This window comes from Hylobates moloch, unplaced genomic scaffold (genome assembly GCF_009828535.3).
Source record: "Hylobates moloch isolate HMO894 unplaced genomic scaffold, HMol_V3 SCAFFOLD_14, whole genome shotgun sequence".
NCBI lineage: Eukaryota > Metazoa > Chordata > Mammalia > Primates > Hylobatidae > Hylobates > Hylobates moloch.
The window spans coordinates 12,723,214-12,749,112 of record NW_026652289.1 but is presented as its reverse complement, the minus strand read 5'-3'; the positions used below and the strand labels follow the sequence as shown (position 1 = coordinate 12,749,112).

Sequence of the window (25,899 nt, the reverse complement as noted above, 5' to 3'; positions counted from 1 at the left end):
ACAGCTGTGACACTATTCTCGAGTTGTAACTAAAACTGGGATATGAATCTCACAGCTTCAGTAATTGTGTATGCATATATAAATAAATACACACACTGTATATATACATATATACACTATATATATACATACTGTATATATACATATACACACTATATATATGTATATACACACACAAATTCATATATGACTTTTCTCAGAATTGATCATTTAAAATTTTTTATCTCTAGAGATTTTCATTAAATTGAACTTTGAGTTTGGTTACCAGTTTTGTTTTTTCCCTTAGTTTGGAATTTCCTTATGAACAACTATTTTAGGTAGAGAAGGAATTATTTCAGATACCCTTATTTAACGTTACTTGTATAAAGAAACTATTTGCAAAATATACATCCAACAAGAGCTTAATATCCAAGGAACTCAAACAATCAACAACAAAACCCAAATCCATCAAAAGGTAGGCAAAAGATATGAATAGATATTTTTCAAAAGAAAGCATTCAAAAGAAAGCATACAATGGCCAACAGGTATATGAAAAAATGGTCAACATCACTAATCATCAAAGAAATGCAAACAAAACCCACCATGACATATTATCTCCCCCGAGTCAGAATGGCTGTTATTAAAAAGTTAAAAAAGGCTGGGCATGGTGGCTCACGCCTATAATCCCAGCACTTTGGGAGACCGAGGCAGGTGGATCACTTGAGGTCAGCAGTTCAAGACCAGCCTGACCAACATGGTGAAACCCCGTCTCTACTAAAAATACAAAAATTAGCCGGATGTAGTGGTGCACGCCTGTAATCCCAGCTACTCAGGAGGCTGAGGCAGGAGAATCGCTTGAACCCAAGAGGCAGAGGTTGCAGTGAGCTGAGATCGTGCCCCTGCACTCCAGCCTCGGTGACAGCAAGACTCCATCTCAAAAAAAAATAAAAAAACCAACAAATATTGAATATATTTCATGCCAAACACTCTTCTGACTGCTTAGAATGCCTCAGTGAACAGGAGAGGCAAAGATGGCATGAAGTTATATTATGAAACAGATTTCATGAAGTAAATATTACATTAGTTACATATTCATATTTCATATTCTGTTCTGAGCTAATTATTGCATGTGATAATGGTTTTTTGTTTGTTTGTTTGTTTGTTTTTGAGACGGAGTCTTGCTTTGTTGCCCAGGCTGGAGTGCAGTGGCGCTCAATGCAACCTTCGCCTCCTGGGTTCAAGCGATTCTCCTATCTCAGCCTCCCGAGTACCTGGGATTACAGGCATGCACCCCCACGCCCAGCTAATTTTGTATTTTTAGTAGAGACGGGATTTCTCCATGTTGATCAGGCTGATCTTGAACTCCTGATCTCAAGTGATCCACCCGCCTCGGCCTCCCAAAGTGCTGGGATTACAGGTGTGAGCCACCGCGCCCGGCCAATGATTTTTTTAAGAAAATATAAAAGTAGCTTCTGCTGCAATATCTTGATTAGATGTGAAACAGTTTTAATGGAGCATGCATCAGCATCTCCTGAAATAGGAAAGACAGATGTGAACAGTGAGGTTGGGTTGAAATTATATTAAGTTTTAAATTTTTGATAAGGTTTTCTGTTTATAATGAGAGTTTCTGGATTTTTAGAAATAGATTCTGATCTGGAACCTTTTCAAGAATGTTTAAGGTATTTTTCATGCCAGCTCTAATCTCAGGCCTCAGATATGTAAAGTGGAAGTGAAAACTGGCCAAGAATGAAGTATTTCATATGCTAGTATATATTTTTGGTAATTTCTTAAAAATGTTTCCGTTTTGAAAAACAAGGTAGACTTGTATTTGGTTCAGCAACAAAATTATTTTGGTATTATCTCTGGTTTCTAATATCTAAATCATCTTTACAATGGCATCTGTGATATTATTAAAAATAAATAAATCAGCTAATGAATTAGGCTTGACAAAAATGCCTTCCCAGAAGATAGTTTCTCTGCTACTTACGATCAATGGGCTTAACATAGGTAAAAGTTTTGAAATCTGCTAAATTGGCCTGGCATGGTGGCTCACGCCTGTAATCCCAGCACTTTGGGAGGCTGAGGTGGGCAGATCACCTGAGGTGAGGAGTTTAAGATCAGTCTAGCCAACATGGCAAAACCCCATCTCTACTAAAAAAAAAAAAAATACAAAAATTAGCCAGAGTGGCACACGCTTGTAATCACAGCTACTCGTGAGGCTGAGGCAGGAGAATTGCTTGAACCTAGGAAGTGGAGGTTGCAGTGGGCTGAGATTGCTCCACTGCACTCCAGCCTGGGCAGCAGAGTGAGACTCTGTCTCAAAAAAAAAAAAAAAAAGAAAAGAAATCTGCTAAGTTCATTTCTATCCCTCACTTTCCCTGCAAGCTCTTCTTCCCCTTTCTGGGCAACACGTCCTTTTCTGCTTTAGGCATTCCCTGCCCACTTGATTCTTCGTGTTTGCCTCTTTTTTGAAAGGAAGAATCTAATATCAATCACTTCAGCTTTCTGATTGGCCAGTTCCACTTCCAAAAATTTATTTGTTTATGTAAACATTTTAAGTTTTGTGGTTTCTGAGGATGTAATAGAAGAAATTACGGAGACAGGCAAGCAGAAGGGATGGTTTGCTTTTGGAGAGGGCAGAGGAAACCTTGAAACCGTACTGATTCCAAAGTCTTTCTTAGGGAAGCTAAGTCTATTCATAGGAGGAGGTCAGAAAGGAATCAAATCCAATTCCCCAATTTCTATTTAATTTTATTTTATTAGAGACAGGATCTTGCTCGGTTGCTGAGGCTGGAGTGCAGTGATATGATCATAGCCTACTGCAGCCTGCAGCCTTGAACCCCTGTGCTCAAATGACCCTCTCACCTCAGCCTACCCAGTAGCTAGGACTATGGGCACATGCCACCATGCCCTGCTTTGCCTTTTTTTTTTATTATTTCTCATAGAGACAGGGTTTGCTATGTTGACCAGGCTCCGAACTTTCAATAAGGAAGATAAGATCCAGAAACACAAAATAGTTTACCAAAAGTCACACAGCTATTTTTAACAGAGCCAACATACTAAATCCACTTTTACCTTGTGGATCATTTATTTCTCTGCTTCCTTGAAATCCTGAAGCAACCACCCACAAAATTATATAAAGAACTGTATTTTAAAATACAATTTTATAAGTAATAACTTGGCTTATATGCATTGAAAAAGAGTGGAAGGGTGTACGCTAAAATGTTAGTAGGACATTAGCTCAAGTAGAAGAAATAACTCTTAAACCAAAAATAGAAATAACTCTTAAACAAGAGTTATTAAGAGTTAAGAAATAACTCTTATACCAGTAAATAGAAAGTATTTGACACTTATATTTATACGTTTGCTCACTCATTCGTTTTTTTTACTTTAAAGACCTGGGATGGATAATTGGATAAAATTGCCTGGGTGTCAGAATATTACTAGTACCAAATGCAACTTTTCTTCACTCAAGCTGAATGTTTATGAAGAAATTAAACTGCGTATAAGAGCAGAAAAAGAAAACACTTCTTCGTGGTATGAGGTTGACTCATTTACACCATTTCTCAAAGGTAAGAAAAAGTTGCTAGCTGAATTATATTCTTTAGTAAGTATTACCAGAGCAGTTCACTTTCCAAGCCATTAATTTGCATGATGCAAAATCTAACATCTTTTAAAAAGAACAAAAATTCCCTTAAACCTGTATCTTCTTCCTGCTATGGCTCCATTTGTCGTACTTTCCCTGTAGTAGTGGTTCTCAAAGAGTAGTCCTCAAGGCCCTTTCAGGGGGCCGTAAAGACAAAGCTATGTTTACAACAAATCTAAGACTTACTTGCCTTTTTTATTTTTGTTCTTTCTTGTATTCACAGTGGAGTTTTCCAGAGGAGGCTGTTCGATGTGTGATGTGGTGATATGGTCACTGATTTAACGTAGAATTCAATGTGAAATTCATCTGCCTTCTTTATTAATCCAAACATCCAAAAGATTTGGAAAAAAATGTAAAACAGCACCACTCTGAAGTTTTTATGTTCCTGTGGCAAATGTTTGTTACTATAAAATAGGTTTATCATTGTTATTTCTTTTTTTTTGTTTTCTTTTGAGACAGAGTTTTGCTCGTTGCCCAGGCTGGAGTGCAATGGCACAGTCTCAGCTCACTACAGCCTCTGCCTCCTGGGTTCAAGTGATTCTCGCGCCTCAGCTTCCCGAGTAGCTGGGATTACTGGCATGCACCACCATGCCCAGCTAATTTTGTATTTTTAGTAGAGACAGGGTTTCTCCATGTTGGTCAGGCTGACCTTGAACTCCCAACCTCAGGTGATCCGCCCACCTCAACCTCCCAAAGTGCTGGGATTACAGGCGTGAGCCACCATGCCCAGTCCATTGTTATTTCTTAATGGATTAATTAGTTAAAATGGATTGAAAACTTTACCAGTTTTAATTAATGTGCTAATATAAAAATATACAGCCCACATAAATAACGGCTGTTTGGGATCCTCGATAATTCCTTTAAGAATGTAAAGGAGCTGAGTGTAGTGGCTCACACCTGTAATTCCAACACTTTGGGAGGCTGAGGTGGGAGGATCACTTGAGGCCAGAAGTTCAAGACCAACCTAGGCAACATAGTGAGACCCCATCTCTACAAAAAATACATAAAAATTAGCCAGGCATGGTGGTGCACACCTGTAGTCTCAGCTATTCAGGAAGCTGAAGAGGGAGGATCACTTGAGCCTGGGAGATCAAGGTTGCAGTGAGCCGTGTTTGTGCCACTGCACTCCAGCCTGAGCAACAGAGCTAGACCATATCTCAAAACAGAGCTAGATCATATCCTGAGACCAAAAGCTTTGAGAACCACTGCACTTTACCAAGAATCATGTGTACTCCCTTTCTATACCACTTATCTTCCCATTCCCTGTCAGCCCTCTCCATTCAAACTCTGTTCCTCATCACTATTAAAACCACTCTCTTCAGCCGGGCGCAGTGGCTCACACCTGTAATCCCAGCACTTTGGGAGGCCAAGGCAGGCGGATCATGAGGTCAGGAGATCGAGACCATCCTGGCTAACACAGTGAAACCCTGTCTCTACTAAAAATACAAAAAAAAAACTAACCAGGCATGGTGGCGGGCGCCTGTAGTCCCAGCTACTTGGGAGGCTGAGGCAGGAGAATGGCGTGAACCCGGGAGATGGAGCTTGCAGTGAGCCAAGATCGTGCCACTGCACTCCAGCCTGGGTGACAGAGTGAGACTCCGTCTCAAAAAAAAAACAAAAAACAAAACAAAACAAAAAAAAAACCACTCTTCTCAAGGTCACAGCAGCCTCCGCAATGCCAAGCAAATTCCCAGTCCTCTTCTGGCTTCGTCCCTCTGTGGCATAGATATGGTCATCACTCAGTTTTTCCTTTACTGGATCTCTAGGGCACTGCTCTTTCCTGGTTCTCCTCCTGCTCACCGATCGCTTCATCTTCCCGACTTTTCAGTGTTAGACTGCTGCTGGGCTCAGTCGTTGAACCTCTTCTCTTTCTGTATCACTCCACTGGTGATCTTACAGCTTTCTATCCTATCTGTATGCTCTTAACTCCCAGAAGTGGCAGGCACATGTTAAGTGCTCAGAATTATTTGTTGAATGAAGGTTTTGGCATTGTATTAGTAAAGTTCCATAGTAATTGTTTTGATTTTTTCGCAGCTCAAATTGGTCCTCCAGAAGTACATTTAGAAGCTGAAGATAAGGCAATAGTGATACACATCTCTCCTGGAACAAACGATAGCGTTATGTGGGCTTTGGATGGTTTAAGCTTTACATATAGCTTAGTTATCTGGAAAAACTCTTCAGGCGTAGAAGTAAGCATTATTTTTACCTTTGTTTAATCAATATGAGAGAAAAATTAGGTGAATTAATCCTAAAATTTGACTTTATACTTTTTTAAAGAACCAACTTATATTTTTATTATAGGAAAGGATTGAAAATATTTATTCCAGACATAAAATTTATAAACTCTCACCAGAGACTACTTATTGTTTAAAAGTTAAAGCAGCACTACTTACGTCATGGAAAATTGGTGTCTATAGCCCAGTACATTGTATAAAGACCACAGGTAAGGAAGATGTTTTGTTTTAGATTCAATAAATATATAAACAGATTGTCAATTTTGGCATCTTCCCCATATTGCTGAAGTTTACATGATAGGTTAATATATGTTAAAAACATTGTAACATTTACATAAGCAAAATAAATGTTACTTGGGATTTTTGTCTCAAATAGTAATGAAAATTAATTCTACTTAAAAGTTCGGGCTCGGCGTAGTGGCCCACGCCTGTAATCCCAGCACTTTGGGAGGCTGAGATAGACGGATCACTTGAAGCCAGAAGTTCGAGAACAGCCTGGCCAACATGGGAAAACCCTGTGTCTACTAAAAATAAAAAATTAGCTGGGCGTGGTGGCGCACGCCTGTAGTGGTAGCTACTTGGGAGGCTGAGGCACAAGAATCCCTTGAACCTGGGAGGTGGAAGTTGCAGTGAGCCAAGATCGTGCCACTGCACTCCAGTGGGGAGAAAGTGGGACAAAGAGTAAGGCTCCGTCTTAGAAAAAAAAAAAAAGTTCAAATATTTTGTAATGACAAAACTTTTCATTTGTTCAGAATCCACATGAAGCGGGAGGTAGCTGAACTATGAGTTCTGCAAGTGGGAAGAAAAGGTGGGGAAGTAGTTGCTAGTAGACAAGTTATTCTTCCAGAAAGCATACCTTTGTAAGTGGAATGTTAAAATATGAAAGTATCCTGATATATGTAGTCAGTAACGTCTTTCCAATAATTAAGGTCAAGGGCAGGAGCTGGGATTTGTTTATTTTAATTGTAAATTTCATATGCTTTTTTAATCAAACATTACAGAAGGGTTTAAAGTGAAGTCTTCTCCTCCCTTCTCATCCCCAATTCCATTCACTAGAGATGAGCGTTGCTTAGCAGTTTGTGTATATCCTTTCACAGCTTTTTTCAGGACTGATGTAAGCATATACACAGACCCACAGTTTCTTGGGTTTTGTTTTTTAAAATTACAAAATAAAATCTTACTAGAAGTATTTTACAGCTTGCTTACTTAACCCAGTGTGTTGGGGATATCATTCTATATCTGTCAATACAGATCTATTACATTCTTCATTTGATCTTAGCCATCTATTGCATTCTTTCTTTTTTTTTTTTTTTTTGAGACAGAGTCTCACTCTGTTGCCCAGACTGGAGTGCAGTGGCTCAATCTCGGCTCACCGCAACCTCTGCCTCCCAGCTTCAAGCAATTCTCCTGCCTCAGCCTCCCGAGTAGTTGGGATTACAGGCGTGTGCCATCATGCCTGGCTAATTTTTGTGTTTTTAGTAGAAACAGGGTTTCACCATGTTGGCCAGGCAAGTCTTAAACTCCTGACCTCAGGTGATCCATCCACCTCAGCCTCCCAAAGTTCTGGGATTACATGTGTGAACCACTGCGCCTGGCCTGTAGTCTTTCAAATGGCTGCATAGTACTACATAGTGTGAATACAAACCGTATTAAACTATTACCTTATAATGATAAAATGCGAGCCTTTATCTTCTTGCCAGTTATCTCACTTGAGTAAAAATGTGTGCTTTTTTTATCTGTTCTTTGGCTTCTAGTTGAAAATGAACTACCTCCACCAGAAAATATAGAAGTCAGTGTTCAAAATCAGAACTATGTTCTTAAATGGGATTATACATATGCAAACATGACCTTTCAAGTTCAGTGGCTCCAGTAAGTTCCATTCCACAAATTTCCTTTTGCCCAGTTTGTTTTGATTATGCTTCTTTTCACTCTGCGTCAGTCACCAGGTCCTTGCACACAGAATGACCGACTGGGAGATGGGTACGATATATTGGAAACGTGAGAAATCTCATTTCTAACCCCAGTTCTGCCAGTAACTAACTGGATGACATTGAGCTAATCACTTAACCTCCATGGGCCTCAATTTCTTCACTTGTAAAATGGATGGATTCTAATATCTGGGGTTCTTACTGGCTTAAAAAAAAAAAAAAAAAGTGTGACTAGTTGCATGTGTTATTTCCCCAGTCTGGAAGACTTGACACTTGACCCTGATCTTTTTCTTAAGAACTCGCTTCTTCATGAGTCCTTAAAATGATCTCAGTCCACTCACTTGTTCAATTCAAAAAATTAGCCTTCCTGTTTTCTTTATTACTTTAGTGGTTTTGACAAAATTTTGTAGTAGTTACCTCAGTGGGAAAGAAAGTTGCAAAGAACTATGTTCTATGTGGTTGAGCAGAGGCTAGCTGAACATGGATGAAGGCTGGACACTGCATAAATGAAAGAGAACTGGCCTGGTGCAGTGGCGCATGCCTGTCGTCCCAGCTACTCAGTGGGCTGAGGCAGGAGGATTACTTGAGGCCAGGAATTGAGGCTGCAGTGTTCTATGATCACACCTGCTAGTAGCCGCTGCACTGCAGCCTGGGCAAGATCGTGAGACCCCATCTCTAAAAATTAAAATTTAAAAAAAGCCGATAAAAGAGAAGTGCATGTAGTTTATATTGATTGGAAAATTGTAGGAGATGAATAGAGAGAGAAGAGAGAAGAGGAAAGTTAAGTAGAAGGAAAAGTGGGTTATGGGGAGAAAAGAGATGAAAGAAAGATATACATTGGTGGCAGAGGAGTAGAGAGAGCAAAGGCAAGTATAGCTAAGACAGGAAAGGAAAAGTGAGAAGAAACTGGAAAGAAACAAAAAATGAGGGAGAAGGGAAGTGTGAGTACTGCTATGATCAATTTCTCTCTATCTTTTAGTGTTAATTTTGAACCAAGGGTGACTGGTAGAATGCAAATGTGTTTATGTGCGTATGTGCCCCGCAATGCATATATAACCTCACAAACCAATCAGGAAACTGTTCAGTAATCTTTTGTGTATACCTCACTTTCAGAAGTGAGTAAATAATAGGGTCACCAAATAGATAACGAGAGGTATTTCTGATAGCTGATCTCTAAGCTTCTTTTGGGTACTTACCATATTGTACAAAGCACTGAAGTGAAGAAATGGAAAGAGTCAGCAGAATCAAACGTGGTTCAAAAATTGAAAGCAGTTAGCCGACATTGCAAAATGTTGTGTCGTTTAGGACTAAAGACTGGAATACAAATTATAAGGGTTGCAGAAATTGAAAATGTAAAGGTGAATAGGGGCTGAAGAGACCAAAGAAGCCATAAGGAAAGAGATGAGGTATGAACAAGGCCTTGATTGTTAATTCAGATTTTTTTTTAAGTAGACAACTATTAGATGTTAGTTTTCTATTTCTGTAACAAATTACCACAGACTTAGCAACTTAAACAGCTGTTTATTGTCTCAAAGTTTCTGTGAGTCAGGAGTCCAAGCATGGCTTAGCTGGGTCTTCTGCTAAGCAGTCAAGGGGTCAGTCATTCATAGAAGACTTGGGGGCCGCTCCCAAGCTCACATGTTGTTGGCAGAATTTATTTCTAGAACTCATGGTGGCTCACTTCTTAGAGGCCATCAGGAAGGGAGAGTCTGACCTCTGGATCCTTTTTTTTTTTTTTGAGACGGAGTCTCACTCTGTCACCCAGACTGGAGTGCAGTGGCACGATCTTGGCTCACTGCAACCTCTGCCTGCCGGGTTCAAGTGATTCTTCTGCCTCAGCCTCCTGAGTAGCTGGGACTGCAGGTGTGCACCACCACACCCAGCTAATTTTTGTAGTTTTAGTAGAAACGGGGTTTCACCATGTTGGCCAGGCTGGTCTCAAACTCCTGACTTCAGGTGATCCACACGCCTCAGCCTCCCAAAGTTCTGGGATTACAGGTGTGAGGCACCACACTCAGCCAATTTTTGTATTTTAGTAGAGACGGAGTTTCTCCATGTTTGCCAGGCTGTTTGCAAACTCCCGGCCTCAAGTGATCTACCCACCTCAGCCTCCCAAAGTGCTGGGATTAGAGACATGAGCCACCATGCCTGGCGTAGATCCTCTTTTAAGGGGCTCATCTGATTAGGTCAGGCCCACCCAGAATATAGTCTCTCATTTGATTCAACTGATTTGGGACCTTAATTACATCTGTGAAATACCATCTCTTCTGCCACTTAATGTAACCTAATTATGAGAGGAGAGCCTCCATCGTATTTACAGGTCCTGCCCATGCTCAAGAGGAGGAGATTATACAGGATGTGTACACCAGGGGGCAGGAATCTTGGGGGCCATCTCAGAATTTTGCCTTCTCCAGTGGGGAGGATGTCCTTCTAGAGTAGCAGAACATTTGGACACCAGGTTGCAATGGGAAGAAAGCTGAATAAGTAGAATGGGACAAGATTAGGGTCAACCTCAGGCTGTCCTGTAGGCTTTTGGGGATTTTGTGTTGGGGTGATAGTTAACCTGAGCTCTGGATTTGAGGAAGGTTCACACGGCGACATGGTATGTGGGAGAGTGGACTAAGGAGACACTAGAGAGAGACAAGGAAACCAGTCAGGAGGCTATTAGAGTTCTGGGCCTGAACTGAGATGCTTTTAGCTGTTGGTTTCTGGGCAAGTTACTTAACCTCTTTAGTCTCGTACTTATACTTGCTCTCATAACCCTGCAGTGTGTCTCTATTTTACCACTTACCCATTGGTATGCTGGAGCATGTTTAGCAGCTGGCTTTCCAGAAAGAAAAAGTCCTATTTTGTAGTGTTTGCTGATTTTTGTGATATAAATATTCCCACCATGGCCACTTTCAAGCCACCAGCCTGATGTCCCTGAACATAGAGTTGGGAAGATATGCACAGTAGCACACCACTATCCTATAGCTACAATAGATAAAGATAGCCCCAAGAGCTTAGACAATAAAATGTAGTAAAATAATTAGGACAAGATGAATTTGTTTATTACCTCTGTCTTTAAAACAATTTACATAACTTAATTTTTAGTAATGGTTTTTCTTTAAAAACCAGTTTGTACTTTGGGAGGCCGAGGTAGGTGGATCACCTGAGGTCAGGAGTTCGAGACCAGGCTGGCCAACATGGCGAAACCCTATCTCTACTAAAAATACAAAAATTAGGCAGGGCTGGTGGCGTGTGCCTGTAATCCCAGCTACTCAAGGGGACAGAGGCAGGAGAGTTGCTTGAACCCAGGAGGCGGAGGTTGCAGTGAGCCAAGATCCTACCACCCCACTCCAGCCTGGGTGACAGAGTGAGACTCGGTCTCAAAAAATAAAAATAAAAAAAAATAAGCCAGCTGGCAGCATTCCTGGAAATTCTAACTAACAGATATTCTTGCATATTGATATGAGCCACCTCCAGCAGTGCACAACATGATCACAGTCTGGAACAGTCTTTGGTTTTCTTTTATGTTAGATGCATATCTCTTCCATTGTTTGTGAGTTTCCTGAGTGTGGATACTATTTATTTCTGTAACCTTAGCCCCTAACATAGTGTCTGGCATATTGTAAATACTTAATAAATATCTAATGAATTTTAAAAATATTTGTGTTAAAAGCGCCTTTTTAAAAAGGAATCCTGGAAACCATTTGTATAAATGGAAACAAATACCTGACTGTGAAAATGTCAAAACTACCCAGTGTGTCTTTCCTCAAAACATTTTCCAAAAAGGAATTTACCTTCTCCGCGTACAAGCATCTGATGGAAATAACACATCTTTTTGGTCTGAAGAGATAAAGTTTGATACTGAAATACAAGGTAAGGCAGTAGTTTTTACTGGAGATTGTAATTTTCTGGTGCAAGTTCTTAAAATTGTTTTTCTAATTGAACATTATTTGTTTACAAATTTTTTCTAGCTTTCCTACTTCCTCCAGTCGTTAACATTAGATCCCTTAGTGATTCATTCCATATCTATATCGGCGCTCCAAAACACTCTGGAAACAAGCCTGTGATCCAGGATTATCCACTGATTTATGAAATTATTTTTTGGGAAAACACTTCAAATGCTGAGGTAAAAAGACTGTATAGTATAATTTTGTAACTTAGAGTTATAACTATGATTTGGGTAAATAAAGCTTGAATTTAAAATTTGGGGGAAATTTTTAAACTTTATGTGGGCTGGATGCAGTGGCCTGTAATCCCAGCACTTCAGGAAGCCAAGGCAAGAGGATCGCTTGAGCCCAAGGGTTTGAGACCAGCCTGGGCAACATAGGGAGACCCTGTCTCAATAAAAATTTTAAAAAATTAGCCTGGCATGGTGGCGTGCACCTGTATTCCCAGCTACTCGGGGTGGGAGGATCACTTGAGCCTGGGAGGTCAAGGCTGCAGTGAGCCATGGTCGTGCCACTGCACTCCAGCCTGGGTGACAGAGTGACTGACAGCCTGTCTTTAAAAAAAAAAAAATGTGATTAACTCAGATATTAACAAAATGAAGAGCATGAGCATTTTTCATGTTTTGCACTGTAGAGTTATGGGTGACCTGCATCTGGGCCCCAGTTTGCTTTTAAAATACAGATTCCTGAGCCTGTTGTTACTGAATCATTATCTCTGGGGATGGAACTCAGGAATCTGCATTTTTAACGGGATTCCCATGTATTCATCTAAACCTGGGTTTCTCAGCACTATTGACGTTTGGGCTGGATAGTTCCTTGGGAGGGGCTGTCCTGTGTAGTGCAAGATGCATGGCAACATTCTGCTTTCTGCCTACTAGATGCCAGTAGTGTTCCTTCCTAGTTGTGACAACCAAAAACATCTTCAGATATTGTCAAATGTCCCCTGGTGGCTCCTCTAAGGGGACAAAAATTGGTTCTTATGGGACAAAAGAATTTATGTAGTACAGTTGTTTGTTTTCCTCCAAAACCGTTGGAAAGCATTCTTCCAAAGTTCAGCTTTGCCCAACAAAAATCTTATTCCTTAGTATTTAATTTTATGATGGGGGAAGGATTAGGAAAAAATTGCCCAAAAAGTTGTTTAGTTGGGGAGGTAATGAAAAAAGGGTTGACAAACACTGGTCTAAACCCTAAAATTCAGATACCACTGACAAAGATAATATATACCATCAGATAATATACATGTTTCCCAGATCACTTCTCCCTCGTGGAATTACAGTCAAGAATCGACCTTTAAAACTCCTGTCCAGTCAGGCTGGTAAATTCTTTAACTTCACTTCATTTTCTATTGGAAATCTAAGCAAATTCCATTGATTTGGCTGCTTCCCTTTTTAACTGTCTGACAGCCCTGTAACCATAGCTTAATGTAGCCCATTGAGAATTATGGTCAGTTTTCAGATGTCTGTAGATCAGACAAACCTAAATTTCTATCTCACACTGCTAAATTGTGTAACCTTACGTACGCAAGGTGCTTTACCTCTTGGAGACTTTGCTTCCTCTTCTCTGAAGTGGTGTTAATCATAACAACTAAATTTTTCAAAAGGATGTTTATAAGGTTTAAAAGGAAGTAACAAATATGAAAATACCTAGCACATTGCTGGACAAGTAGTAGAGATTCAATAAATTGTAGTTGCCATCTTAACCTATACTGGATAATATATCAATAATTGTTACTATAGAAACTCTTATTGAATACTTATATGTAAGGTACTATGCCAAGTATCGTACATGAATTGTCTCAGTCATTCTTCAAAACAACCTTGCCGGATGATGTGATTTGTTAAATTGCTGTTTGGCAAATACTTGGGATGACTTCATCCCTGCATCACCAGACTATAGATGCTGGGGCCCAAGCAGATGTGCTGAGAACAGAGGCCTTAAGTGTGCTTGCAGGGTTTGGCTTGGCTCTTGCGCTGCTCCTGTTTGCCAGGAAGAAAGCATATTCCACAGTCTCTGGTCCAAGGAGGATTAGAGGCTGCTGGAGCTGACCTAAACCCCATGCACAGCCTCCATGGGAGCTGCCCAGCCAGTCTGTAGACTTGCGAGTGAGAAACTACGTAATCATGTTGTGAGCCACTGAATGTTAAGGCAGTTTTGTGTTTTTTGTTTTTGTTTTGAGACAGGTTCTCATTCTGTTGCTCAGGCTGGAGTGCACTCATGTGATGCCAGCTCACTGCGGCCTCGACTTCCTGGGCTTAAGTGATCCCCCCACCTCAGCTTCCCAAGCAGCTGGGACTACAGGCACATGCCACCATGCCATCTTGCTAGAGATGGAGTTTCACCATGTTGCCCAGGCTTTTTTGGTGGTGGTTGTTGTTTTGGAAATAGGGATTTCCTCAGCCTCCCAAGTAACAGAGACTACAGGCTCACACCACCATGCCTGGCTAATTTTTTTGAAATTTCTTGTAGAGACAGTGTCTAGCTATGTTGCCCAGGCTCGTCTTGAACTCCTGGGCTCCAATGATCCTCCTGCTTGGCCTCCCAGAGTGCTGGGATTACAGGTGTGAGCCACTGGCTTGTTAGACATTATTCTGGCAATAGCTGACTAATACAGATAGAAGCAATAACTGTTCCGATTTTATAGATCAGGGAATCAGGCAGAGAGAAATTAAATAATGCTTGCAAGACCACACAGCTGTAAGTGTTACCTCTTAGTAAGTCAGTTTGAGGCCAAAACCCCTACTCTTAACCATTCTGTCACTAATCAGAGGTAATACAATGACAATTACCCCAGACTTGGCATGTACTTGTAAATCAATTAGAATTCTCTTAGGAATAGATCATATGCTTTTTTGGCAGCAGCATTTTTAACTTTCTGATTTGGTTATAGTGGTGTGTCTAAAACAGATTTATATTTCTTACACATATACTCTGTAATCCCAGCACTTTGGGAGGCCGAGATGGGTGGATCACTTGAGGCCAGGAGTTCAAGACCAGCCTGAACAACATGGTGAAACCCCATCTCTACCAAAAAAAAAAAAAATTAGGCGTGGTGGCATCTGCACCTGTAATCCCAACTACTCAGGAGGGTGAGGCGGGAGAATCGCTTGAACCCAGGAGGCAGAGGTTGCAGTGAGCCCAGATTGCACCACTGCACTCTAGCCTGGGTGACAGAGCGAGACTGTCTCAAAAAAAAAAAAAACAAACAAAAAAAAAAACACACATACCAAGTACGTGGGAGAGGCCAATGTTAGACTGAACATAAAAGAATTGAGAAAGTACATATTCCCTGATTTCATGAGGTGACTAAATTTTATCAATGATTTAATTATATTTTCTAGAGAAAAATTATCGAGAAAAAAACTGATGTTACTGTTCCTAATTTGAAACCACTGACTGTGTATTGTGTGAAAGCCAGAGCACACACCATGGATAAAAAGCTGAATAAAAGCAGTGTTTTTAGTGACATCGTGTGTGAGAAAACAAAACCAGGTCAGAATCTTTTATTGTCTTTTTAAAAAATGTAACTAGACATAATAAAAGTAATTCTATACTGTACATTGAAAATTGTAAAACATTTTCTCTTTACTGCAAAAAATATATAGAAAGAATATTTTCTTCATGAACTACATGAATCAAAAGTAGACTGTTTAGAAAATATTTGTAATGCTTAACTCAAGTCGGTGTTGTTGGATGCTTTATATTTCATCCAGTATCCCTATAATTAATTTCCTTAATTTATTGCTCTTTAACATTTAATAAGACTATTAGTTTTAAATTTTTAAAATATAATCCTTGACATAATTATCATGTAGAAATCACTTAGTTCAATTGTGAGTTTTTTTAATGTGGGAATTGGTTTAGTCTCATTTTCTATTTTACAGTTTCTAGTGTTGACCGGTAGAGGCTTAGTCACAGAATATCTATTAAATTTTGCTATTTGTGTGGTGTAAAAGTGCTGAAGGATACTTGCATGTTTGGCCTGTCTATCAATATTGTATTTCTCCCTGAGGATCTCTTACTTCCGTTCCCACGCCAATCTTTAAATGTAAATGTCATTGCCTACAGTTGCTGTGGACTCAGTGCTACCAGAAATATTTTTAAGAGTATTATTTAATAGATTTTATATTTCCTTTCATATGGCTAGTCTTTCACACAGCTGTCAGCACTGTTAAGGCACTTGTATGTCAAAATATGTGCTAAATATCACGTATATCTTTTTAGGAAATACCTCTAAAATTTGGCTTATAGTTGGAATTTGTATTGCATTATTTGCTCTCCCATTTGTCATTTATGCTGCGAAAGTCTTCTTGAGATGCATCAATTATGTCTTCTTTCCATCACTTAAACCTTCTTCCAATATAGATGAGGTATGTTACTTTTTTTTTTTTTTTGTCAACAGCTAGGAAATGAACAGAAAATATGTTTGATTTCAACAGGATATATATAGGTTTTCTTGATATCCAGAAAATAATAGAGATTGATTTGGGTATTTTCTTCAAAGCTTTAGTCAATTAACTTTAAAAACAGTAATTTAATGTAATAGCATGAGAGAGTAATGATTGTCCTTAATTTCATATTTTTCTGGCAATTCCTAGATTCACTCTGGCATTTGTTTTACCGTTTAAAGCCTGTGATTGTTTGGCCAAGCGTGGTGGTTCACACCTGTAATCCCAGCACTTTGGGAGGCTGAGGCGGGTGGGTCACTTGAGGTCAGGAGTTCGAGACCAGCCTGGCCAACATGGAGAAACCCTGTCTCTACTAAAAATATAAAATTAGCTGGGCATGGTGGCACATGCCTGTAATCCCAGCTACTCGGGAGGCTGAGGCAGGAGGATTGCTTGAACCTGGGAGGTGGAGGTTGCAGTGAGCCGAGGTCGTGCCACTGCACTCCAGCCTGGGTGACAGAGCAAGACTCTGTCTCTAAATAAGTGAATAAAGTCTGTAATGTGATTCTTCTCAGTACAGACAGTCCCCAACTTACGCTGTTTCAATTTGTGATGCGTTTGTCAGAACATAATTCCACTGTAAGTCAGGAGCATCTGTGTATATCCAGAAGACTGAAATATTCTATCAGTGTAGAAAGTATATTCTATGGATGAAATCACACAAAACGAAGTAACTAAAAACATGAGACTGTTTTTTATGGCACATCACAGTTTTTTGTTTGGCACCTCTATGAAGTTAGCGTATTAAGTGAAAGCACTGAATGGTGAAGGCCTAAGCATAGAATCTGTTCCTGGGAAACCATGTGCTCATCTAGGGTGGGTTTTATGAATTTGAGCAGGTCACTAAGGGCAGGTACGCAAGTACCCTTGGCTGTAAACCACCCCGTAGAGGTGTGAAGAACAAAGGAGATAAACCATAAGAGCCTTACCACTCTAAAAATGCTCCGTAAATATTAACAATTTTACTATTATACCCCTGAGTTTTTAAATGTCATTCCTGTGTACTCTAATATTGATAGCTATTATTTAAAATAGACTTAAAAACTAGTTACAATAGCTAATAATTTCTCAACTGTGCTTCTTCTGGATATATATGGGTTGGATACAAACATTTTTATTATTTCAAAAAAAAAGTCATGATCCCAGAGCCCGCCCGCTCCTGTCCTTCCCCGTGTTCTTCCCCGCCTACCCCTGATGGCACAGTGCACCTTTCTTAGGTGCTCTTCAAAGACTCACCACAAAAGGTACTAAGATATGAGTGACCTCACTAATGGTGCTTTTAAACATTATAAGGCAATTAGTATGTTCTTAGGCGACTTTTTAATATGCATGCCGGAAGATAGGTTTTCTCAGTAATGGACATAAGAAACTAAAGCTATTATAACTAGAAAAGGAATTTTTATTATTTTAAATAATTGATTTCTACTCTTTCCCTTTTTTTAAATTAGTATTTCTCTGAACAGCCATTGAAGAATCTTCTGCTTTCAACTTCTGAGGAACAAATCGAAAAATGTTTTATAATTGAAAATATAAGCACAATTGCTACAGTAGAAGAAACTAATCAAACTGATGAAGATCATAAAAAATATAGTTCCCAAACTAGCCAAGATTCAGGAAATTATTCTAATGAAGATGAAAGTGAAAGTAAAACAAGTGAAGAACTACAGCAGGACTTTGTGTGACCGGAAATGAACTGTGTCAAGTATAAGGTTTTTCTGCAGGAGTTACACTGGGAGCTGAGCTCCTCACCTTCCTCTCAGTAACTACAAAGAGGACATTTCCCTGTTTGGGGGAAGAAAAAACATCTTCAGATCAAAGGTCCTAAAAATACAGACAAGCTCTTAACTATTTAAAAATGAAATTACAAGCCCAGGCGTGGTGGCTCACGCCTGTAATCCCAGCACTTTGGGAGGCCGAGGCAGGCAGATCACGAGGTCAAGAGATTGAGACCATCCTGGCCAACATTTTCAAACCCCGTCTCTACTAAAAATACAAAAATTAGCTGGGCGTGGTGGCGCGTGCCTGTGGTCTCAGCTACTCAGGAGGCTGAGGCAGGAGAATCACTTGAACCCAGGAGGCAGAGGTTGCAGTGAGCCGAGATCGCGCCACTGCACTCCAGCCTGGCAACAGCGTGAGACTCTTTAAAAAAAAAAAAGAAAATAAAAATTAAAAGAGTTGAGACAAACGTTTCCTACATTCTTTTCCATGTGTAAAATCTTGAAAAAGCCTGTCATCGGACTTGAATTGGATGAGATGAGTCAGATCAAAACAATGGCCACCCGTCTTCCTCCTGTGAGCCTAAGTGCAGCTGTGCTAGCTGTGCACCGTGGCTAAGGATGACGTCTGTGTTCCTGTCCATCACTGATGCTGCTGGCTACTGCATGTGCCACACCTGCCTGTTCGCCATTCCTAACATTCTGTTTCATTCTTCCTCGGGGGATATTTCAAACATTTGGTCTTTTAACACTGAGGTTAGGCCCTTAGGAAATTTATTTAGGAAAGTCTGAACACGTTATCACTTGGTTTTCTGGAAAGTAGCTTACCCTAGAAATGCCAGAAAGATGATCCCTAAAAATGTTGAGGGACTTCTGTTCATTTATCCCAAGAACATTGGCTTCCACATCACAGTATCTACCCTTACATGGTTTAGGATTAAAGCCAGGCAATCTTTTACTACACATTAAGACTTCTGATTCAAAACTTATTAGAACAATAGCTTCTGGCTGGAATTTGCAATCACTGAAGTCATAGAAAATAGGTAACTATCTAATTAGAGAAATAATTGTTGTATTTTAAGATCTGAGAGTGTGTACAAGGTTTAATGTACATGCCATGCCAGAAGATAGTGTATGCAAGAAGTCTTGGGACCAGAAAATGGCAATGATAGGAGACTGACACAGAAGAAGAATGCTTCCATAGGAAAGAAGTCGCTGGCTTTGGTGCAAGAGGAAGAAAATGTTCCACTGGGAGCCCGAGCGCCTAATCAGCTCTCAGTGATTAACACGCTCTTGTTATGGGTGGTCTCTGTCACTGAATACCAGGCTGGCTTCTCTGCACTGTCTAGCAGTATTCAGATACCCCTTCTGCTCAGCGTGCTTGGCGTTAAAATACAAATCATTGAACTGAGGGAAAAAATGTAACTAGGAAGAAAAACCTAATTTAAGAAATTACATAATGCTTTCCAAAGGCACCTACAACCTATTTTTAAATTACTTGCTACTGGGGATTACCCATGTATATCCTTAATAGGCAGGAAGTCTGGGAATTCTGGTGGCCTCTAGGGCAGTGTTCTCACAGCACAGTTCCGGCAGGGACCAATGAAAGAGAAAAAGAGACAGAGTGTGCTGGGGAGCGGCCATTGCTAAGGCCAGTCTGATTTAAGTAGTCATTTCTGCTGAAAAAAACAGATGATCCTGGTGGAAGAAAAGGTTGAAGGCAGCTGCCCTCGGGAGGGCTGTGATGCTCAGCACATCCTGGCACATACACATGTCTGCAGGCCACACCGTGCATGTCCCCGGACCTGCCGCCTGGCTTCTGGAGTGCTTCAAGCAGAGCATGGTGGGCCATTGAAGAGACCCAGGAATCTCCTCTGAGACCCACTCTCTGCTGGAGAACCCCACGGTGACACATTTTCATCTTTCTGACCAGAGGCTGTTTTTTGTTTTGTTTTGTTTTGTTTTGAGACAGTCTCACTCTGTTGCCCAGGCTGGAGTGCAGTGGCTTGATCTCGGCTCACTGCAACCTCCGCCTCCCGGGTTCAAGCAATTCTTTGCCTCAGCCTCCAGAGTAGCTGGGATTACAGGTGCCTGCCACCACACCCCACTAATTTTTGTATTTTTAGTAGAGACAGGGTTTCACCATGTTGGCCAGGCTGGTCTTGGACTCCTGACCTCGTGCTCCACCCGCCTTGGCCTCCCAAAGTGCTGGGATTACAGGTGTGAGCCACCGTGCATGACCAGCCTGACCTTTGGAAAAGCCTTGTCACTCTGGACTTTTGCATCTTTGAAGAGGCGATGGGAGCATATGATGACTGCCTGCCACCATTGCTTTTCACACTACCGCAACTCAATGATCCTGTCCAGGACTTCTGGCCCTGTGTTCACCACTGGGAAAGCATGCGTCAGACTGGGTAGCCTAAAAAGGAGCAATGCCCTTGTAGGATGTGGAGAAGGGAAAATACAGATGTTAACATTAAAAGACACCAGTGAAATTGTTAGGTCTCTAGGAAGTTAGAGCACAAGGCTTCACGTTTTGAGACCATCTGTGGTTTTCAGTGAACAAGCACTGAGCACCAGCAGCAAAAAAAAAAAAAAAACCTCGTTTTTAGCTTGTCTTCTAGACATGAAAAGGCAGTTGCATTCCACTCTGCATTATGTTCTACATGTTGCTTTATCAGCATATGCTTAGCTGTAAGTGACAAGTATTTTTTCTGAACAGAAGTTTACTTAGAAATATCATGCACTTGGGGGTACCACATAACTGCCTCAAAATTAGCATATTGATAGTTCTTGGAGAGACCAGGTATAATCTAAGAATTTATATGAAAGATTTGTATCATTAGAGCCAGAAATAATTTTATATTAATATATAATACAGATTAACATTATATATAATATGTACCTGTGTAACTTCTGACATGAGCCTGTAAACATATTCATATATGTACCTGCACATGTACCCACATGATGTGGGTCTTATTCCTTTAGTATGGACTTAAAGTACTTACTCATATAGCTTGTAACTAAAAATTAGAACAGCTCCCTAGAATTACGAACTTTTTAAGAGTCTGACCAGAAATTTGCAACTTATAAGAAAGTTACTTTTAAAAATATAAGTTAGGGCTAGGCACTGTGGCTCATGCCTATAATCTCAGCACTTTTGGGAGGCCAAGACAGGAGGATCACTTCAGGCCAGGAGTTCAAGACCAACCAACCTGGGTAACATGGCCAGACCCCATCTCTATTTATATATATATATAAAACTTAGAGTTTGTATCTTCCCCTAAAAGAGGCTGTGATATTTGCAGCAGCCTCAAATTGCTCTTAAGGGGTTTGGGTGTGCAGAAGCTTTCCTTTCCCTACCCAGTAACCATGTGACTACCTAACATGTTGTGTATTGATTTATTTTGTTTGCTGTCTGTCTCCCCTGCCCCACTGCTAGAACAGAGGCTCCAAGAGAACAGGGACTTTATTATTCATTACTGCATCCCCAGTAATGAAGGTACTTAGAAAATAATTATTGAATGAATGAAGTCTAAACTGTGAACCTGAGGGTGTTTGTGGCAGTGTTTGTTTTACTGAATTGTAGAAGGACATAACCGTGTTTTCAGTGTTTCTATGGAACAAACTTGTACGTTTTATTTCACTTGTGTTTTGTCTTAAACCCTACTGCTGGAAACAATTTTATATAATAAGCAATGGGCCCAAAAATCTAGGGGTTTTTTTGTACTTAGTGAATCTGTATGCAACAGAGGTGCTGCATCTGATGCCTTTAAAAGGAATTCATCATGGAAGGGCTGAGGCCTGTGCTTGGTGTTCAAGAGCCCAGGGTTGAGCATCCTGAAGGAGCCACTGCAGCCGTCACTGTCCCCAGAGCCTGTGGAGATAGAGTCCGTTTGCTGCTTTTTCTTCCCGCTCTTAAGACATGGCTGGAGCACAGTCTTCATTGAATGTAAGTTTGCTGTGGTATTGCATAGCCTTGCTTTCTTGAACTAAACTGTTTGCCCTTCACAAGTATTTCTTCTGTCAGGATTAGTTCGTTCCAAGGAGGCTCTTAGTCTCACAGATAAGTAGATCTCTCCTGCCATCTGGACACATTTCACTCGGAAATTGAATACAATTTGTATTCAGGCTGGGAACCTGAACACACAGTTGTGTTTTTAAGCTTCCCTTTTTTACAGTGGACAAGGACACAAAAAATAAATCATCCCTGATGCCCAAGAAATGCCCTGTTACTTAGTAACGACAAAATACCAGTAGCTTCCAGTTGTTTCTCACTACCTTTTTTATTGAGTAGGATGATAATAGAATTACAACTCTTGAGGGCAACATAAATATAGGTGGATATTTGTGGTGTGGTATTGATGGAAAAATAGCAATCTTTTTCTTTACCTGAGGGGAACAAAGGCAAGAGGGGAATTCGATAGTGTCTCATAACAAAGGATTTCTGAGTTTTCCTCCCCTTTCTGTGATCTGTCTCCACTTGGAACTCATGTTCTAGCAAAGGACATTTTGTGGGTGAAGAAGTGATTAATGATGAGGATGAAGAAAATGTTGGCAGTTCCAGCCTGGCCAACATGGTGAAACCCCGTCTCTACTAAAACTACAAAAATTAGCCGGGCATGGTGGCATGTGCCTGTAATCCCAGCTACTGGGGAGGCTAAGGCAGGAGAATCGCTTGAACCCGGGAGGCGGAGGTTACAGTGAGCCGAGATCGCACCACTGCACTCCAGGCTGGGCGACAGAGCGAGACTCCATCTCAAAAGAAAAAAAAATGTTGGCAGAGAAGATATTCTGTTTTTTTTTTTTTTTTTTTTTTTTAAGGTCTTGGGAAAGAGGAGGAAGTTGAAAAATTATACCACTCAATAGCTGGATTAAATTAAACATTACTTCTCACAGTGACTCACCACCCTTAAGCTTCCCTCCCAGATTTTCTGGATACATCAAAGTTAAGAAGAAAAACCTATTTTCCTATCTTTCCAGTAAAAGGACCCTTTTTTCTAAACATAGTCCTTAAATATATAATAGGCTTTTTGTGTACTTGACTCTGTTGTCTATTCCCAAATTTTATAATACTTTTAATATTCTGGAATTGTACTTAGAGAAAGAGATGATTCTAAATGTTGTAGTATAAAAGTACATCATCCACTCTGAAATCTCCCTAAAGACCTCCACTGCATACATCTGTAGAAGTCATCATGCCCCATCTGTGTCTGTACCTGCGGGTGTGTCTAGCGTGCTCCCTGGGGAAGGGATTTTATACCATTTGCTTGTATTTATTTGGCGAGCCCCATGAAAACAAGGACTTTTTTAACTTTGTGGCTGACACTTGGTTACCTAAGTGTTTAACAGTGAGCGGAGACGTTGACGGTACAGACACTGATTGGATTTACCACTAGGGGGCAACAAGTCACCCTGTTCAGGCTGACAATCGGTTACTATTTAATAATTCCATTCCCAGAAGATACTCCAAGTATGTTTATACAGGTGGTTTCTTAAAGTTCTGTTTGTGATTATCTCGTCTTGAGCAAATGAGGAAAGGATGTGAAGGATCTGGTGTCCCCATGATCTCACCCAGAAATGGTTTGAGATAGATAAAGCAATTGAGCAAATACTTAGCCCACCACGTCTTCTACCACTACCACCTTCGCCTTTTAATGAGCAGGACTTTGTAGTAAGCGAGTTGTTGAAAAGGAGCTCCACATCCTTAGTAACAGCTTTGGAGCGGATGGGAAGAAGTAGGCATTGCTGCAGAGCTGAGATGAACCTGCAAGGAGACAGCCTTGGCCCCAGGGAATGATCCCTGCACTGCGCCCCCTACTGGCCTGGCTGAGATGACTAGCTGTGATTCCCTCCTTAGTCTCACCTGTTGAAGATGGCGCAGAACAGTTGGAGCCAGGATCAAAAAAGATAATTAATACTTCAGTGTCTCCTGCCCTATCCGCCCCCAGGGAGAGGCCAGACCATTCAGGGTACCAGCTGGAGGTTATAACTAGGGTGGAGTGTAGAGACAGTGTTTTGCGTCACTACTTCCTTTTTTTTTTTTTTTTTTGAGACAGAGTTTTGCTCTTGTCACCCAGGCTGGAGTGCGGTGGGGCGATCTCGGCTCACTCCAACTTTCACCTCCCAGGTTCAAGCAATTCTCCTGCCTCAGCCTGCTGAGTAGCTGGGATTACAGGCGCCTGCCACCACGCCCAACTAATTTTTCTATTTTTAGTAGAGAGCTTCCTGATAGCTGAACACGAAGAGGCTGCTGGGAAGGGCATAGAATCTCTGCAGTCCTTCTCACATACCTTATCCTATGCATCTCTTCATCTGTATCCTTTGTAATAGCCTTCATAATAAACCGGTAAACATAAGTTAGTGTTTCCTCTAGTTCTGTTAGGCAATCTAGCAAATCAGTTGAACACAAGGAGGGGGCGATGGGACCCTCAATTTATAGTCGTTCAGTCAACACAGGTAAAACCTGGGGCTTGCAATTGGCATCGGAAATAAGGGGGCAGTCTTGTGGGAATGAGCTCTCAACCTGTGGGACTGAAGCAGCATGGTTTGTCTGGGGTAATACGTGAGGTTTATTGCCCCACGCCAAGGAGATCGAGGATGGGGACACACAAGGAGTGGGTTTAAGAGCAGAAGTTTAGCAGGCAAAAGAAAGAAGAGACCTTCCCTGTGCAGAGGAAGGGGTCCGGAACAGGTTTCCGGGTTTACACTCTGTCGCCTGGGCAACAGAGGGAGACTCTGTCGTGAGTGTGCAGTTAATCACGTAGGCTTGTGTTGATGTCAACGTAAGGCAAGTCCTTCCTCATTGCTCTGCATCAGTGAAGAAATGGGAACGCTAAGGTTTAGACTGAGAAGTAGGGCAGGGAGATTGGATGGAGGTAAACTTGAAACATTGCGTGTCTTGATTTCTGCTTGTTTACCCCCAAGAGAATTTTATAAATCAATTTACTTCTTCATGTTTTAATTAACATCTAAAATATTTCCTGACACGTTTAAATAGTTGCAAAAGAAATACTTTACAGTAGGTTGTAAATGTTCACATTTTAAAATAAACTTGCTTTATCACTCTTATAAATGCATTCAATGGAATCTCCTATCAAAGCAATCTGATACCCATCATTGTCTACTTTGAAATTATAGAAACTCGGCCGGACACGGCGGCTCACTCCTGTAATCCCAGCACTTTGGGAGGCCGAGGCGAGAGGATTGTTTGAGTCCAAGAGTTCAAAACCATCCTGGGCAACATAGTGAGACGACCTTGTCTCTACAAAAAAAATGAACAGAATTAGCCAGGTGTGGTGGTATGTGCCTGCAATTCTAGCTACTTGGGAAGCTGAGGTCGGAGGATCTCTTGCGCCCTGGAGGTCAAGGTATAGTGAGCCAAGATTGTGCCACTGCACTCCAGCCTGGGAACAGAGCAAGACTCTGTCTCGGAAAAAATTTTTTAAAAAGAAACTCCAGAAACTCTTCTTTATGGGTTCTGAAACTTTACATCATTTCCTTTCCTCCTTGAATTCATATTCTTATTCCCACAAAAGTTTATCTTCATGCAGTAGATTTATTGATCATCTATCGTATATCTTTGCAACAAAAAAGTATATAAATTGATATATTTCTTTTTATATGATCATAGTCTCTGAATGTTAAAAAGAAAAAAATCTGACCAGGCGCGGTGGCTCACGCTTGTAATCCCAGCACTTTGGGAGGCCGAGGCGGGTGGATCACGAGGTCAGTAGTTCAAGACCAGCCTGGCCAAATGGTGAAACCACGTCTCTACTAAAAATACAAAAATTAGTTGGGCGCGGTGGCAGGAGCCTGTAATCCCAGCTACTCGGGAGGCTGAGGCAGGAGAATCACTTGAACCCTGGCGACAGAGGTTGCAGTGAGCCAGGATCGAGCCACTGCACTCTAGCCTGGGGGACAGAGTGAGACTCCATCTCAAAAAAAAAAAAAGAAAGAAAAATAGCTTTTCTGGATTATTACTGCAATTATTAGTATGCAATTGATCAAAATA

At 40.9% G+C, this 25,899-nt stretch overlaps 1 protein-coding gene across 1 annotated transcript in view; it reads left to right on the top strand.

Annotated features, from left to right (window-relative positions):
• Nucleotides 1-25,457, top strand: part of IFNAR1 (interferon alpha and beta receptor subunit 1) — a 37,078-nt gene extending 11,621 nt beyond the window's left edge. The window contains exons 3-11 of the mRNA XM_032174501.2: nucleotides 3,376-3,551; nucleotides 5,660-5,814; nucleotides 5,927-6,068; nucleotides 7,614-7,728; nucleotides 11,449-11,648; nucleotides 11,747-11,901; nucleotides 15,061-15,211; nucleotides 15,944-16,089; nucleotides 17,616-25,457. Coding sequence (XP_032030392.1) covers nucleotides 3,376-3,551; nucleotides 5,660-5,814; nucleotides 5,927-6,068; nucleotides 7,614-7,728; nucleotides 11,449-11,648; nucleotides 11,747-11,901; nucleotides 15,061-15,211; nucleotides 15,944-16,089; nucleotides 17,616-17,849 — 1,474 coding nt within the window. The 3' untranslated portion in view covers nucleotides 17,850-25,457. The remainder of the gene's footprint in view (nucleotides 1-3,375; nucleotides 3,552-5,659; nucleotides 5,815-5,926; nucleotides 6,069-7,613; nucleotides 7,729-11,448; nucleotides 11,649-11,746; nucleotides 11,902-15,060; nucleotides 15,212-15,943; nucleotides 16,090-17,615) is intronic.
• Nucleotides 25,458-25,899: the final 442 nt, after the last annotated feature.